The 15,575-nt window shown below is 66.8% G+C and overlaps 2 protein-coding genes across 2 annotated transcripts; both read right to left on the reverse strand.

Annotated features, from left to right (window-relative positions):
- Positions 1-1,307: 1,307 nt before the first annotated feature.
- Positions 1,308-2,089, reverse strand: NHLRC4 (NHL repeat containing 4). The gene is given in 2 exon segments (XM_058570499.1): positions 1,308-1,659; positions 1,662-2,089. Coding segments are annotated over 2 exon segments (366 nt in total). The 5' UTR covers positions 1,954-2,089; the 3' UTR covers positions 1,308-1,585.
- A 2,500-nt stretch (positions 2,090-4,589) lies between these two features.
- PRR35 (proline rich 35) lies at positions 4,590-6,986 on the reverse strand. Its single transcript, XM_058570493.1, has 2 exons — positions 5,896-6,986; positions 4,590-5,606 (listed from the first exon to the last, which is right to left on the reverse strand). The coding sequence occupies exons 1-2, from the start codon at positions 6,984-6,986 to the stop codon at positions 4,973-4,975; spliced, it is 1,725 nt and encodes a 574-aa protein (XP_058426476.1). The 3' UTR covers positions 4,590-4,972.
- Between the last annotated feature and the right edge of the window lie 8,589 nt (positions 6,987-15,575).

Genomic DNA, 15,575 nt, shown 5'->3' on the forward strand with positions numbered 1-15,575 from the left:
GCCCCTTGGAGTCCTTGACCCCCCGGGCGTCCTCACCCCCCTCGGTGTCCTCGCCCCCCTCGGCGTCCTCGCCCCCCTCGGCGTCCTTGTCCCCCCAGTGCCCTTGTCCCCTCAGCGTCCTTGTCCCCCTCGGCATCCTTGTCTCTTCTCAGCATCCTTGTTCCCTCAGCGTCCTTGTCCCCGCTCAGTGTCCTTGTCCCCCCTCAGCGTCCTTGTCCCACTCAGCATCCTTGTCCCCCTCAGCATCCTTGTCCCCACTCCAGTCGACTCCGCATCCCCAACACCTCTGCCTTCCAGTACCCCACCTCCCCCACCCCCGGTTTCCTCCTCTGAGGGACCCTGTGGACTTGGCTTTCGAGGGTTCCGACCTCAGGCTGCCCCCATCCTGGCCCCCTCGCGCACTGGTCTCTGCAGAGGGGCACCCCAGGTCCCCCCAGGGCCAGGTGGGCTAGGAAGGCTGGGTCTTGGAGGGCCAGCCCAGAGGCTGCAGCCATCCGATCTGACCGTCAGGACGTGGCCCTGGCCCCTCCTGCTCCAGGGAATAACACCCCAACACCAGCAGCAACAGCTAACCTTTATTGAGCACCTACTGCACACGCTTCCTTATATTGACCCAGTTTATCCCCACCTGCAGGGGCCAGGACATACAGGGGGGACCTTGACAGACGCAGTGGCCTAAACCACAGACCGCAATGTCCTGGTGGCCCCCGATGACCTCTCCCGGGAGCGAGGAGCCGGCCGACCCCGGGCTCAGAGAAACTCTGCACCTCCCACCCTCCGGGCCTGTTCCCCGGTTTCTCCAGCAGCAGGAGTCTGTCCTCACGGGAAGGCTTTCCTGGACTCGACACCACCCGCCGCCCTCCAGCACCCCACCCATGAGCGTGGAGCTGCTTGGTCCTGGTTTGCAGAGGAGATGAGGGCTCAGCCCGCGAGATGGCCTCACACAAGAGACGTGGACCAGGGGCAGAGAGGATCCCCACTCGGCCACGTGCCACCCCAGGTGCCCTCCCCTGCCTCCCCCTTACCTCAGCTGGGCCCAGAGAAGCTGCAGAAGGCCGGGGCGCCTCTGAGGATGGGGGACAGTGAGGGGCCGCACCCCTGCCCAGGCCGCCCAGCCCAGGCAAGCCGGGCCGCGCCCTCCTGCCTGCTTCTGTCTGATTAGGAGGCCGGGCCTGGGGCCCTGGCGGGAGATCCTGCCTGGGCAAGTGCTGGCAGCCAGCCCAACACGCCAAAGGTCTCCAGGCTTCGGCTGCTGGCCCCAAAGCTCAGGCCTTCCAGGCCCTGAGCCAGCGGGCCGGGCCGGAGTGGACATGGGGGCAGTGAGCACCGGGGCCCACTGAACTGGGTCTTGGGGGAGGCTGGGAGGCAGCTGGTTCGTGGCTGCTGACAGTCTGAACACTGCACAAGGAAGACGGGGGCCAGCCTGGGCCTGACCCAGTAGATGCTCAGCAAATGTCACAAATGTGCAGGGTCAGGAAGGCATGGCCAGCAGCCCTGCCGGACCCCAGCAACCCTGAATGTTCCTCCCGTGGTGGTCCGGGATCCACGCACCGTGAGGGAGCTGCTTCCATCTGAGCCCACCGAGTCAGGCCAGCTCCGAGTAGTACTGGTACACCTTGATGTAGCCATCCCCTGCATCCGCCACCATGAGCTGACCTGGGGCGCACAGGCCACACCCAAGGGCCTCAGCCCCTCAGACACCAGGCAGATGGGCGCCCCAGCTCTGGGGAACAGGGTCACCTGGCGCCGCTGCTCGTCCACCACAATAACGCTGCCCTCCGCGTTGGTGCACACACCTGCTGGGCTGCCAAAGGCATGCCCCGTCAGGCCCGCCAGGGAGCCCAGGGGCTGGCGGGCACTGCTGAACAGCTGCACGTCCCAAAACTCCTCACTCACGGTGAAGCCCCCGTCAGGCCCCAGGCCCACCCAGCAGGGGTCCTCCAGACCCAGCATGGAGGCTGGGGCCAGCCGCTCCAAGGCAGGGCCCAATGTGAAGCTGTATATGGCCCCAGGCACGTAGTCCGCCACCAGGAGGCGGCCAAGGGCATCCACAGCCAGCCCCCGGGGGACCAAGAAGGTGCCCACTGTCACCCAGTGGCCTTAGGGGGCTCGGGCAGTGTGCTGGAGCACGTGCACAGCTCCGTGGACGAGGTCACTGACCACTACGAGCCCAGCAGCTGTCACAGCCACATCCTCCGGCACGAAGGCCCCAGCCCCTGGCATGTGTCAGGGCAGGTGGCAGATGGAGCGTCCCTCGAGGTCCAGCATGTGGATGCAGGGTGCAGCCCCAGCCGTCAGGAAGAGCAGGCCGTCCAGGGAGCAGTGCAGGCCCCGGGGCCCACCCACAGCCCCTGCGGGCACTGGGATCCGCCCTAGCAGCTGGCACCCCCGGAAGTGAACAGGGTCTCCAGGCGGGCCCAGCATGAGGAGCAGGCCCTGGGGGCGGTGGCCGGTTGGTAGGGGAGGCCCAGGAGGTCGGAGCAGGAGGCCAGAGGGCGGGCAGGCAGGCAGGCGGAGATCACAGACTCAGCCTCTCTGAGCAGAGTCCCCGCAGCTGGGCCAAGTTTGGGGCTGCAAGAGAAATAACAGCCACTGTACGCCAAGCAGCGGCCACAGGGATCCCCTGCGCCCTTCCAGGCAGTGCTGGCGTCCTCCTGTTTTACAGGTGAGGAAGCTGAGGCAGGGGGAGCTGGATCTGAACTCAGTTCCACCAGGTCCTGAGTGCCAGCCCAGTCTGAAGGCCCAGCTGCCGGCTGTGTCTCTAGGTCCCTGGAACATAATTCTGGGAGACACGCAACTCGTGAATGTCACCGTGGGTTTGCTCTGAGGCCCGAATGAGCCCACGGGCACTGGGACGTCCTGAGGTCGGGGTGGGGGTGGTTGGTGACAGACGAGCTGTGCTTCTCAAATTCATCTGTCCACGGAACCCTTTCTTCCATCAGGCAGGAAAGTGACCCTCCTTGGGGGCAGCCCAAGCCCCTGCCTGTGGCCCCCACACAGCCCCTGGAGACTTCCTACCCTGAGTGGTGAGGCAGGGGTCCTTTCCTAGGCCTCTCCGCCTGCCCCTACCCCCAGTGAGGCCAGAAGGGAGGGTCTTCTACCTGGGGCCGGGTTCCCTGGGCCCTGCTCCACCAGCAGTCTCTGTTGTTGGAAATGAGAGCCTGAGAGAGTGGGAGGAGCCGCCCTGACGCAGCTGGCACAGGTGGGGGGGAGGGGGTGGGCGGGACTCCGGCCGTGGCCACGTTTGAGCAGTGGCCCAAGGCAGCTTTCTGGAGTCCTGTCACTCAGCTGCTAACCCCCCAGGGACTCCTCAGTGCTGCTACATTCCTGCCTCAAGGCCTTTGCACTGGCCTCTGGACATTCTTTCTGCTGCCCCTACATGGCTGGATGCCGCTCAGGGTCCAGCCAGCCAACTCCTCCAGGAGGCCCCCAGGGCCCGCCACAATCCGCTGCAATGCAGTTCGTGGGCTTGCTTCTCAGGAGGCGCCAGCAAACGTCTGTGTATGAGGCAGCCCCACCCGATGTCCCCCAGCAGGACTGCAGAGTCAGGACCTCGAAGAAGGTGCTGCACCCCCACCTGCTGGCTGGGTCACCCACCAGAGTCCAGGTTAGGGGACCCCAGGGGGTCCACCTTGCCAAGCCCTAGACTGGGAAGGTTGGGTCCTGTCTCTCTGATCCCATTTCTGCACCTGTGAAGCTGGGGTGAGGCCCCCCAGCAGGGCCAGGCTCATGTCTGCCCATTGGTTAATGAGAAATTGGGGTGCAGTAGACACGTGGGGTTGCTGACAGGAGGCCGAGGAGGGGTGGGTCTCCCTCAGACTCAGGACCTGGGGATTTTCCGGACACTCCTAACTTAGCCCCCAGCCTCCTGCAGCCCCTCCAGGAAGCCCCTGGAAGGTGGAGGGGGTCAGCCTCTGTCTGCAACCCACAGTGCTCCCCACCTGGCCGGCCCGCACCCCAGCTCTGGATGCTGCCTCCTAATGCCCCGAGGTGGGAAGGTTGGCCAGCACTATCTGCTGCCCATCTTGATTAATGGGGGAGCCACAGGTCCTGCTGTGACTGGCCCCAGCCTGGCTGGCCCAGCTTGGGGAGCCAGGCACAAGCAGGAACTGCCCTCCCCGGGGCCATTCCTGGGTGGGCATGGAGGTGTGGCCAGCTCCTGGGGAGAGAAGTGATTAGCTGGGTCCGAGGGTCCCCCGGGCCCCTCTCCCCACCTGCCCCCCGCCCCCCACCCCTGCCTGTGGGAAAGGCCAAGTCCGGCCGCGCTGGGAGGGAGGCAGCGAGCTGTGAAGGCCACCGATGCCTATCGTGGCTGCAGGGGCTGGCAGGGGCCCAGCGGAGGCCACGCTGGGTGAGCAGCGCTGGGCCACAGAATGTGGGGGCTCCATTCAACCACAGGCAGCAGCCTCCAGTGTGAATCTGACATTAGGGCTGCCCTGCCAGACGCGGGGGCTGGGGGCAAGTGCAGGGGTCCCTGCCCGCCACCACCGTGTGGAAACAGAGGCCCGACACCCATCTCTCCCTGCTCCGCCCCCTCCGATGGCAAGCCTCCCACTCTATCCCCAGACTGTGGCCCCCCAAGAAGGGCCCAGTCTACAGGAAGCAGGTCAGGGTCTGAAGGTGGACGCCTAGCAGGGAAGCCCAGGTCACTGCCACCTCAGATGCCCAGGCCAGGGACATTTCCATGGCAGTGTCCTAGTGGTGACACTGGAGTGGCAGGGGAAGGCCCAAATGGGGTGTGTGAGGGTGGTTTAACGTCCACAGCTGTGATCAATTAATAGCCGTGACCCTCTGCTGTCCCTGTGTGGCCCCAGAGACAGGCCACAGCTACAGCAGGTGGAGGCCATCCAAGGGCATGCTGGACAGGCTCCAGGCCTCAGCTGTGGGGCTGGGGCGGGGGGCCAGGCGGTGGGCATGGGGTTGGAGAAGGGCCTCTGTCTATTAAGGACAGAGGTGGCAGTAGGGGCTGCAGTCAGACCTCAGCACCCGGGGGGCTCTGCAGGCCAGCGACAGCCTTGGGGGGCCAGGAGCCCCCAGCCCCACCATGGGAGCCCCAGCTGCTGCCAAGAATGACAGGGTCCTCTGGGGCCTGGAGGGGGAGGCCCGGAGGTGGGACACTGGAGTCGGCCTCGCACTTGGTGGTGTGGCCGGAGAAGGGCTCAGGCGCCGTGGGGCCCAGCATGCTCGGGGGCTCGGGGGTCCCCTGGGCCAGCGTGGGGCCCAGCTCCGGCTGCCCCCAGGCTCCCGAAGGCGCCTCCTGCCCCTTTGTGGGTGCCCGCTTCACAGAGAGGTCGAGGGGGGTGTCTGGTGGCCGCACGGCCTGCTCCAGTGCCTGGTGGATGGTGAGCAGCTCCTGGCGGATCTTGCCCAGCTGCTCCCGCAGAGGCCGTGGGGCGAGGCCCCCCGCAGGCACCAACTGCTCCAGGCGCTGCTCCACCCTGGCATAGTCGCTGAGAACCCGCGTTAGGTCCTCGCCCACGTGCCCAGGGCCCCCTAGCACCAGGCCTGGCGGCTGCTGGGGCAGGAGGGCCGCAGGGCCTGGGGTCTTGGGGTTGCTTGGCTCCTTGTCGTCACACCAGAGGATCATGGAGGGGCCCGTCCGCAGGCTAGGAATAGGAGCTGGTCAGGAGGCTACACTGCCCCCCAATGCCCCCAGCCCCTGCCCCACTCCCCCCTCATGCCCCTGTCCAGCTTGTCACCCTGGCCTAGGGCCTCAGGACCCCAGAAAGACAGACAGCCTGGCTTGCTGGTCTCGGTTTCCCCTCTGTGGCCTGGGGCCTGAAGCTTGTATTCTCGGTGACTAAGCTCAGGATGGGGGCCCAGCTGCCCTGCCCAGCCCTCTTGCCACCCCTCCACCATCCCCATCCCCCATGATCCGGAGCCCCTGACACCCACCTGCTCTGGGAACTGAACCTCGCCATGCTGGAGGGGGCCTTCAGGGGCTCCAGCCTGCTTCCCAGAGGCAGCTTTCTCTTGGGGTCACTCTGGGCAGTCCGCTCCAGCTCCCCATCTTGCCCTGGGTCCCTGGAGGCACCATGGGGCCAGGGCCCGCCCAGCCCAGGTGCTGGCACCTTCAGCAGCCCAGGGGCCAGAGTCCTGGAGGGCCCCTTGTGGGGAGCAGAGGGCTTGGCAGGGGCAGCCTTGCCTGCTGGCAGCCCCAGGGTGTGCTCCATGAGCAGGGGGTAGTACAGGCGGGGGACCAGGGCTGGGCGCTCGGGGAGCTGCGGGGTGGGGAAGGCGGCAGCCGGGGGCAGCAGAGGGCTGGCTGAGGCCAGGAAGGGCATGTGGGCTGCAGTGGCCAGGGAGGGCCCCAAGTAGGAGAAGAGGCCTGGGCCAAGAGGGTAGTTGACACCCAGCAGGGACAGGTGAAGGCTCTGGGCCTCGGGGAACTCGCCGGGGGTGGGCGGAGGGTAGCAGGGGACCCCACTGTTACGGCTCGCTGCGGCCGCGTCCACCACGGCCATGCTCCTTGGGACCCCGCTCGGCCCCGGCTTCCAAGACTCGGCCAGGCGCCCACTGTGGCTTGCACCCTTCTGGGTGTCCCTGGCTACAGGGGGCGGCGTCCCTGGGGACCCCTCGGCCCCCAGCTTGGGGCCCCCAACACGGTGGCTCAGGGAGAGGATGTCAGTGACGATGAAGTCGGGCGTGGCGGGAACGTCTGGGAGCCACGCTCCTCGGGGCCGACTGCCAGGGTCCGTGGGGTCCGAGGGGCCGTCTGGAGTGGGCGCACGGGGCCGGGGCGTGGCCGGGGCGCGCCGGCAGGCCCAGTCAGGGGAGTCGAGCAGCAACGAGAGGGAGTCCTTGCAGAGGCTGTACTTCATGTGGTTGTAGAGGTGTGACTTCTCCAGGCAGGTGAAGGGGCACTGGAAGCACTTGTAGTTGTAGGGCTTGCCCCAGGGCCGCGGGATGTAGTGAGGCTTCTTGGGCTTCCGCGCCCGCGCCCGCACCCCGGGGCCCAGGCGGCATGAGCCCGCCTCTCGGGACATGGCGGCCTGCTAGAGGGCAGGCCCCGGCACCATGGCCACCTGCGGACAGGGGGGCCTCGGTCAGCGCCGACTCCTCTGACCCTCCATACTCCCCTCCATCCACAGCTCCCAGAGCTCCGGGGATGAGAGCTTGGGGCACCTGGGCCTCCCTGGCCTGGACCGCCCTCCCACCTCGCCCTTCAGTTCCTCTTGACGCACACTCCCAGGGTCGACAGACGTGGCAGATAAAAATGCAGGACGCCCAGTTAAATCTGACTTGGGTAAACAGCTAATACTTTTTTAGTGTAACTATGGTCTAGCCAATATTTAGAACGTGCACTAAAAAAGTATTTGCTGTTTTTCTGAAATTTAAGTTTAACTAGGTGTCCTGTATTTTATCGGTCGACACTACACACATCTCCGCCCCCAGGTCGGCCAGCCCCTGGCAGGCCCACGTCTAGGATGAGTCCATCCACGCCTGTCTCCCCCACGCCAGCAGAGCTGAGTCTGTCTACCCAATGGGCGTTTGGTGAGGGACTGGAAGAAGCCAAGTACGACCAGGATCCTTCCTGGGGACACCAGCCCTTTCTTGTTTTACTCCCCTCCAAAGAGCCCTGCCCCTGCCGGGAAGCCAAGGTTAAGGCTGCTGAGATGAGAGACCAGCAGAAGGCTCTGAGCGGCTGGTTAATGCCATGTGTGTGTGTGTGTGTGTGTGTGCACGCGTGTGTGCGTGTGTGTGTGTGTTCCTGCTCCAGCAGGGGGTCGGGTGGGCACTGGAGGTCTCTGAGGGGGTCAGCCTCATGTGGGGCCAGGCCAGGCTGGGGGGTGTGGACATCACAGCATGGCCCCCCGGCACAGCCACCTGCTCAGCCTGGCTCCATCTGGGTGGCTTCAGGCAGGTCACCGGCTAAGCCTGCAGCGGCCAAGCTTGGCCAAGACCCTCCTCTCCTCACACCCTGCACGCTCGCTCAGAAGCCGCTCCACTCTCCATCTGGGCTGCCACCTGAGCCATCCACCGCCCAGTGCGTGCCTGTGTGGGGCACATGGCAAGTGTGTGCACACAAGCGTACCAGGCTCCTGATGAGCCCTCACTCAGCACCTGGAGGACACTCTCTGCACTGCTGGGCAGACTCGGAACAGAGCGGGCCACCAAAACGCATGGGGCTCGGGCACACACACACCACTCAGAGTGGACACGGTCACCGCGCACATGAACACACTCATAGCACAGTGGGGGGTGTGAGCACGCATTCAGACACAGTCAGGTGCAGTGTGCACACATGCACACACGCTACACACCCGAAGACACACACGGTCACGGACACTCTCACGGATGTGAACACATACACTCGCCCTGCTCCTCAGGGCCCAGGGATGGGCAGTGAGTTGAGCAGACCAGGGCTGGGGTAGCCGGACAGCCACTGGGAGCAGGCTGTCCTCCCTGCTGGCCTTCGGGCTCTGCACACGGCAGGCAGTCATATCTGCTGCCCCCAAACACTGGGTGGGCACCCCCATTATGGGGACAGCCAGAGAGGTGGAGACGGTTGCCCATCCAAAGGGGCCCTTCAGAGGGACGTCAGCATGGCTATGGCCAGGGCATGCAGGGTGGGGCAGGCAGAGACTAACTGACTGGTTTGTGGATATCCATGTCTGGTAGGGGATGGGGCTCTGAGAGGGGTGCAGGGGTTGGGACAGGAAAGGGCCTGGGGCTCCCCGAGGGGCTGTAGACCCCCCTGGACTTGGTGGTGGGGGTGCAGAGGCAGGCCCCATCCCTGCTCCCCACCTCCCCCAAGACACAGATGACAAATGGGCATATGTGCTCAGGAGACAGAGGCGGCTGTGCTGGGGCCATCGATCACCCAGCCCTGGGAGCCACACAGCTGTGCTGCCTAGTGCCACCGCCCACCCCACCTCCTAGCCGGGCCCCTAGACTGGGGAGGGCTCCTCCTAGGCCCCTGGACTCAGGAGGCAGGGCGTTCCTCCTGTGCTCCCTCTTCAGATCAGTCACTTGGGTGGGGGGAGCTTGTTCGGGAGCCATATCAGCAGCTGCTGACCCCCAGGGGACCCCAAGGACGCCTGGCACCCCCCTAGCATGCTTGTGCACAAGCAGAAGACACCCCCCAGACACCAGCATGCACCCACACACACCCAAAGGCACATTCATCCACACACATGTCCCAACCCGTGACTGGATGCAGCTCTCAGGGCGGCCTGTGCCCCTAGAATACCAGCCCAGACCCGGGCCCACTAACCTTTCCCTGTCTAGGGAGAACTGGTGCAGGCCAGGAGCAGGAGGCCCCACCTCAGGGTGGGAGGGGGGCACCAGCGCCTGGAGCCTCCACCAGCCACCAGGGGTTACAGCTCACCCATCCCGCTGGCCCCCTTGGGACCTGGGGGCACCCCACAGGGCAGGGTGCAGAGAGGGTGACCAGGCTCCTCCCTGGCTGAGGTCCAGACCCCAACTCCCTCTCCCCTGCCCTCCTACAGGGTCCGGACTGCTGCGCCCACATGGTCCTCATGCGGAGCCTGGACGCCAGGAAGTGGGGGAAGTGGGGGCTGGGGCTGCCCCGCCGGTGCCCCGACACTCCTGGAGTCCCGCCGCCCCGAGCCCCTCACGCCGCTGGATCCTGGCCCGGCCCCGCGAGGCCTCAGAACTTCCCCAGACGCGCCGCTGCCCGCGCCCGCCCTACCTGTGCCCTGGCCGGAGCGGAGCCCGCGGCGCCCGCGAAGTCTGCGCGTGGCCCCGGGACCCACGGAAACTTCCCGCCCCGCCCGGCGCCCCCCCGCGATCCCGGACCCCGCGGGACCCGCACCGGCTCTCGGGCAGCGACACGGACCCCGCAGGGGAGACTGAGGCCGGGCGCTGGGAGCGGCCGCCGCGGTCTGCGGTCACTTACTGGGCAGCGAGTCCCTGAAGCCTCCGCCGCCGACCGCGTCCCCCCCGACGCCGACTGACACTCACCGAAGTTGGCGGCAGGAGCGGCCGCGCGTGCGCCACGGCGCCGGGCTCCGGGGGGCGCTGCGACCTCCAACCCGGGCTCGCGGGGGGAGGGGGCGCGAGAGCGCAGGGAGGGGTCTCCCCTTGGCCACCCCAGGTGCACACAACCCCCCCCCCACCGTCTCTCCCCTCCTCCTGCCCACCGTCGCCCCCTCGCGCGCACTCACCCGCGTCGCGCGCCCGGGACCCGCTCCGCTTTCCCGGCAGCGCCGGCAACTCCTGGATGGAGCGGAGGCCGGTGACAACGGTGGCACCGCTGGAGCAGGGCAGGGACAGGCAGCGGCAAGGAGAAGCCGGGGGTGGAGGCGCAGGTTGCAGCGGAATGAGGGGCGCCTGGCACGGTCCCCGCCCCCGTAGCCTGCAGGCTGCCGCGGGGGTGCGCAGAGGCGGCCAGGTCTCCCGGGGTCCCCGCAGCGGTGTGATGGGGTGTCAGTGGCGAGGGCGCAGGGAGAGGGGCCGTCAGCACTCATCCGTCAGGGCAAGACTCTGGCCCCTGACAACCGCCGGCCTGAGCCAGGGCCTGGGGGCTGAGCCCCAGGACAGGGGGCCCAGTGGGGAACAGAGGCAGCCTGGGGAGGTGAACAGAGCCAGCCTGGGGAGGGCTGCAGTCCAGCCCGCAAGGGCACAGAGCCCAGACCCGGGAGGAGACAGAGCCTAGCCCTAGGAGGGCTGGAGCCAGGAGCCGAGCGGGAGAACCCAGCACACAGACAGTGGAGCAAGTCTCCTTTTCTGGCCAGTCTCCCTGGCCACGCCTTGCCTTCAGTAAGTGCTGGTTCCTCTTCTCCAAGCAGGGGGTCGAATGGATCTGCACCCCTAAACCCCTGCCCTGCCTGCTGCTGGCCCCCGGCTCCGGAAAGGATGGTCACCATGGCTCACTGCCCCGTTTCTGGAACCACCCCCCCAACCAGCACCTCTCACTCCCCTCAGGCGCTCCAGGAGGCTACACCTCCAGGCCCTGCATCTGTCCCCTGGCTGTCCCTCCCAGGGGGACCTGGGGTGGCTGAGGCAGGGCCAGGGAAAGGCTTAGATATCCTGGTCCCATTACGAAATCTCATCCCCTGACATCCTCATGGCCAGAACTGCTCCCAGCCCACCTCCCAGGGTCCACCGAGTTCCATGCTGCGCCCTGAGCTGTCAGAACTTAAAGGTCTGGGGTCAACTTCTTCTCAGCTGGGTCCTAGCGGAAGTTTGTCTGACTAACCAGTGCCATTCTGGATGTGGACGCAAACATGCCAGGACAGAGCCCGACCATCTCTCCCAGAGTCTTTGCTCAGGAGCAGGACCTTGACCCCGAGATGTGTGGCGGCCATTTCAGGCCCAGGATGAGGTCTGCAGCCAGCACGGTGAGTGCTGCTCAGGCTGGCGCTGTGGTGGTGCGGAGGCTTCCTGGGATGTCCCCAGCTCAGTGTGGGGGTCAGAGGTGCCTTGGGGAAGGAAGGGGCACCCTCCTGCTCCTTCTAGGGAGCCCTGGGTGTCACACCTGGGATGGTGCAGCCAGAGGATAGCACTGGATCCAGGGTCTAGCACCTCCTGGGCCCCGTGAACCTGGCCACAGCTTCCCCATCTGTGCAGAAGGGTGACAAGCCATGGCCCTGTTGTTGGCACAGGTCTCCTGGGGCTCTGGTCAACTGCAATAGGCGTCCATAAGGAGCAGGGCCCCGTTGTTCTGGGGGCGCCAGTGCAAGGACACTGGCGTGAGGGTGAGTGCTCACCTCTGTTTCCCTCCTGCCCCAGTACCACCTTCCCTGACGCAACCTGGGGGTCCCCACTTCTCCCCATCAAGTCCACGGGGGCCGAGAGGGCTACTGCAGGTGGCACAGCATGCCAGCCTTCTCCTCTCTGCCTGCCTGGCCTGGCCCAGCTGACCAGCTGACCGTGCAGGCAGCCCCAGGCCGGGAGACAGCTTGAGCGGCCGTCACGCCAGCAGCCCTGTGGAGAGTGGGGGCCGGGAGGCCTGCTCCTCCTGCACACAGACCCCACTCTGGACGTGCTCAGCCAGGCCCAGGCCCCTCGTCACAGGCACTGCCCAGAGAGGACAGGGGCACAAGTCATCCTGAGACGGTGGGAGTGGAGAACCCAGGCCTTGGCCGTTTGGTCCCAGGGACAGGTCTGTGCTTCCCCACCCCTCCTTGAGTGACCCCTCTGAGGGTCTGGAAGAGGCCATGGCTGCCAGCACAGGGGGTGGGCGGGTTGGAGGCTGTTGCCATCATCCAGGGGAAGGAAGGTGATGGATCAGAAAGCTCTCTTCCCGGGCGGCCCTGCCTTTAGGCACGCAGAGGAGCCCAGGTGCCCAGGAGCCCCTGAGAGTGGGGAGGAGGCCAGGGTGTGGGGAATGCCCGTGTGGATGGGCCCCTGTGGATGGTCTTTCCAGAAGTTTGAGTGAGAGGAGAGGTTGCAGCACCTCCAGAGACACTCAGCCCCCCAGGGGCACAAGCCGGCCTGTTTCCAGGCTTCCAGGAGGGGCCTGTGTTTGGGGCTGCAGGGGGCCTGAGTTTGCTTCAGGGCGCGCTGGGAGCTCCGTGGCAGTTGCGGTCCTGTGGCCGGTGTGTGGGGTGCAAGTCAGCCGTCAGTCTGTCGGGTGCACAGATGACCTGTCCCCACCACCCACAGCCAGGCGGGGCTGAGATGTCAGTGCTCTCCGTGGCCCACGCCCCTGTGCCCTCTGCCTGAGGTGCTCGGGCGCACCTGCTCTCACAGCTAGCATGGTTTGTGCCCGGGGCCTGTCCCACTTTCCACCCGGGAGTGGGGCGTAGGGTGGGTCATAACCCGCCCACTGGGACCCATCCCCCATGTGTTGGGGTGAGCTTGGGCCCCAGGGAGGTGGCCCCTGCCCCCTGAGGCAGTGGCAGGGACCTTCATGGCTTTGGGGCTTGGTCTCCCATGTGGCCGTGGGCCCTGAGACCCCTGGCCATGCTCCCTCAGCCTTGGTCCCCTCATCTGCAGAATGAGTGGTGGGAGATGTGGTCTCTGGGTGCTGCTGGCACCAGGAGAAGGCCTCTGGCTCCAGCTGCTCTGGGCCTGTGGATGACTCTCTGCCAGATAGCTGGCCAGCCTGTCCCGTGCCTGCTTCACTGTGCCCCCTCCCCTGACTAGCTGCAGGGCTGCCTCCTCTGGAAGCCCCCCACAGCCCCTCGCCATGTGCTCTCCGCCTCCCGGACCTGCTAGGTCATGGCCACCCTGGGGTGGAGTGGGGTGTGGGGTGACCTTCTGCATGCGTCGGGCTCCCGGGATGGAGGGGCAGGAAGGACTGCAGCGGGAGTGAGCTCCCCGTCGTGGGAGGCATGTGAGCTGGAGCAGGGGCCTTTCGAATCACTGAGGGAGCGGCGTGGCCAGGTGGGTGGGATAGAGGCTCAGGCCACCCAAGCCCCCGCCCGGCTTCCCAGCCGGCACTGGCCTAGCAGCGCCCGGGGCCGACAGCAACCATATGTTGGAAGAAGAGTTGTGTGCGGTGCTCTGCGGCCCCCAGGCCCCGGCCTTCCTGGGCCTGTCACAGACAATTTTCCCTGCCTGAGTGGCAGGCCAGCCAGCGGGCGGGGCGGGTGGGGGCTGCAGAGGCTCTGTGCCGGCCCGGTGCGACCCCCGCGGCTCTCGACACTGGATCCGCCGCTCCGGGTAGATCCGGGTGCTGAGCCTCTAGCTTGGGGCCCCCAACACCTTGCCAAACACCCTGCCCTGTTGAGGTCACCCCTGTCCAGGTCAAGGTCGGGGACCCTGAGAGGAGCCCGGTCTGCTGGCAGGGCCAGCTCTCCTGCTTGGTGGCGGGCGGGCGGCCAGGGGTGCACGCGGGTGGCGCGGGCGCCCGGGGCAGGCGGCCGAGGGCCCGGAGTCGGCCCTGTAAGCCCGGCGCCCAGAGCTGTGCGGAGGGAGGCGGAGGCCGCGGCTAATTTGTACACTAAGTGCTTCTGACAGGGGCGCCTCGAAAGTGAGAACACACCCCGCCCGCCCTGGGAAGGCCGCTGTGGCCAACGGGTGGGCAGCGAGGCAGCCTGGCTGAGGGGGCCGTGGGGGTGCCTGGCAGAGACGGGGTCAGCGCCGGGGACATGGGGAAGGGGGCAGGAGAGGAGAAGGTCCGGGGACAAGGAGCCCCGATGGCCGGCCGGAGGGTGGGAGATGTGGCAGGCAGGGGATCCAGGTGGGGAGCCGGGGCCGAACAGTGAGGCGGGGTCGCACCTGGCCTCGTGCCCACTCCCCACTTACGCGGCTCGCCCCATCCATTCCTCACACGGGGCCTGGGGCCCAGGTGCCGGCCCACAATGGCCGAGGGAGAACTCCGTCCCTCAGGTCCCCCTGGCTGGCTCCCCCATCCTCTCTCACCACCACTCGCCTGCCCCTGGAGCCCCCTGACCCCGGCCACACCCCCACCGCGGACCCTCGAGTGGTCTGCCCCTGCCAGCACCTCCCGGGAGCTCCCACGTCGTGACGTAGGGTCTCACCTCTGGGGTCCCCCAACTCTTCCTTGGACAGTCTGTGTCCTCTGGGGCTGGGGGCACCTGGCCCCCATTTCCCTCACCCTCCCTGCTGGAGCCTCCTCTCCTGCACACTGCGGTCGGAGCAGAGGGGGTGCCAGCTGGGGCGAGCCAGGGTCTGCAGGCCGGCTGAGGGGGTGGGCAGGCAGCCCCCTGCCCCACCGTGGAGACCCCTGGCCTGACACCACAGGACATCGGGCACCCGCTGTCCTCATGTCTCACTTCCTGGGCTGACCGGGGCTGGAGGAACATGGGTCCAGGCTGCCTGGACGCCCCAGTGGTGACAGAGCCAGCTCCGTGCCGCTGCAAGGGTGGACATGGCCCGGTCCCTGCCCCGGAGGAGGAGGTCCAGCGTGGCTGCGCAGCCGCGGTGGAGCAGGGCGGCGTCTCCCGGTGCCGAGGTGAGATGTGTTGTGGCAGCTCCTCCGCCGCCTGAGGCCCGCCCCGAGCGAACACTGCTGGTGGCTTTAATTGCTTTCACATTCGATAGGCTGGCCTGTGACAGGCCTCTTACACCCGCCAGTGCCGGCCTCTGTGCCCCAGCCCCCCACTCGGCGCCCCTCTGTCCAGGGAGGGTGGCCCCTGCCGCTGGTCCCCCCCAGGAGCCTCGACAGACTGCAAACCCGCAGACCTTGCAGACGGCCACAGCTGACACTTGGGAAATGGGGACGATGCTTCCTGAACAGGCTGGAGGGGACACGGGACAACTGGGTCCAAAAGCAGGAGCCAAGCCGCCACCCACTGCAGATGCAAACTTGTCCCCCTGCGTGGCCCCCTTGCTCCGTCTGCTCCTGCCTGATGACTCTGATGGATTCAGACAGCACCCCCACCACCCTGCCCGAACACACACAGGAAAAGCTGCACGTACTCCCCATCCTTCTGCGTGGGGCTGAGGCTGCGTGGGGACCAGCCTGTCGACCACCACAGGGTCTGGCCAGAGCCTCTGCCCTGCCTGGATGCGCCGTCCTTCCTGGGGCACAGGCAGCCGGTGAGCAGGGTGCCCCTAGAGTCTCCTTGTGAGGCTGACCTTGGGCACCTGTGAGCCACCCCCTACTGAGGTACTGTCCCCAGGCCGGCCTAGGTGCCCCTCAGCACAGCTCTGCCCGTGGAGGGGAGGGGAGGAGCTATAGACCCTGAGCGGGGGTG

This window comes from Diceros bicornis, chromosome 26 (assembly GCF_020826845.1).
Source record: "Diceros bicornis minor isolate mBicDic1 chromosome 26, mDicBic1.mat.cur, whole genome shotgun sequence".
NCBI lineage: Eukaryota > Metazoa > Chordata > Mammalia > Perissodactyla > Rhinocerotidae > Diceros > Diceros bicornis.

Bases quoted from the DNA above. Each gene is read 5' to 3' on its own strand.
- PRR35 (XM_058570493.1), bottom strand. From the start codon at position 6,986: ATGTCCCGAGAGGCGGGCTCATGCCGCCTGGGCCCCGGGGTGCGGGCG. The intron at 5,607-5,895 runs GTGGGTGTCAGG...TCCTATTCCTAG, and splicing joins AGGTTCAGTTCCCAGAGCAG to CCTGCGGACGGGCCCCTCCA.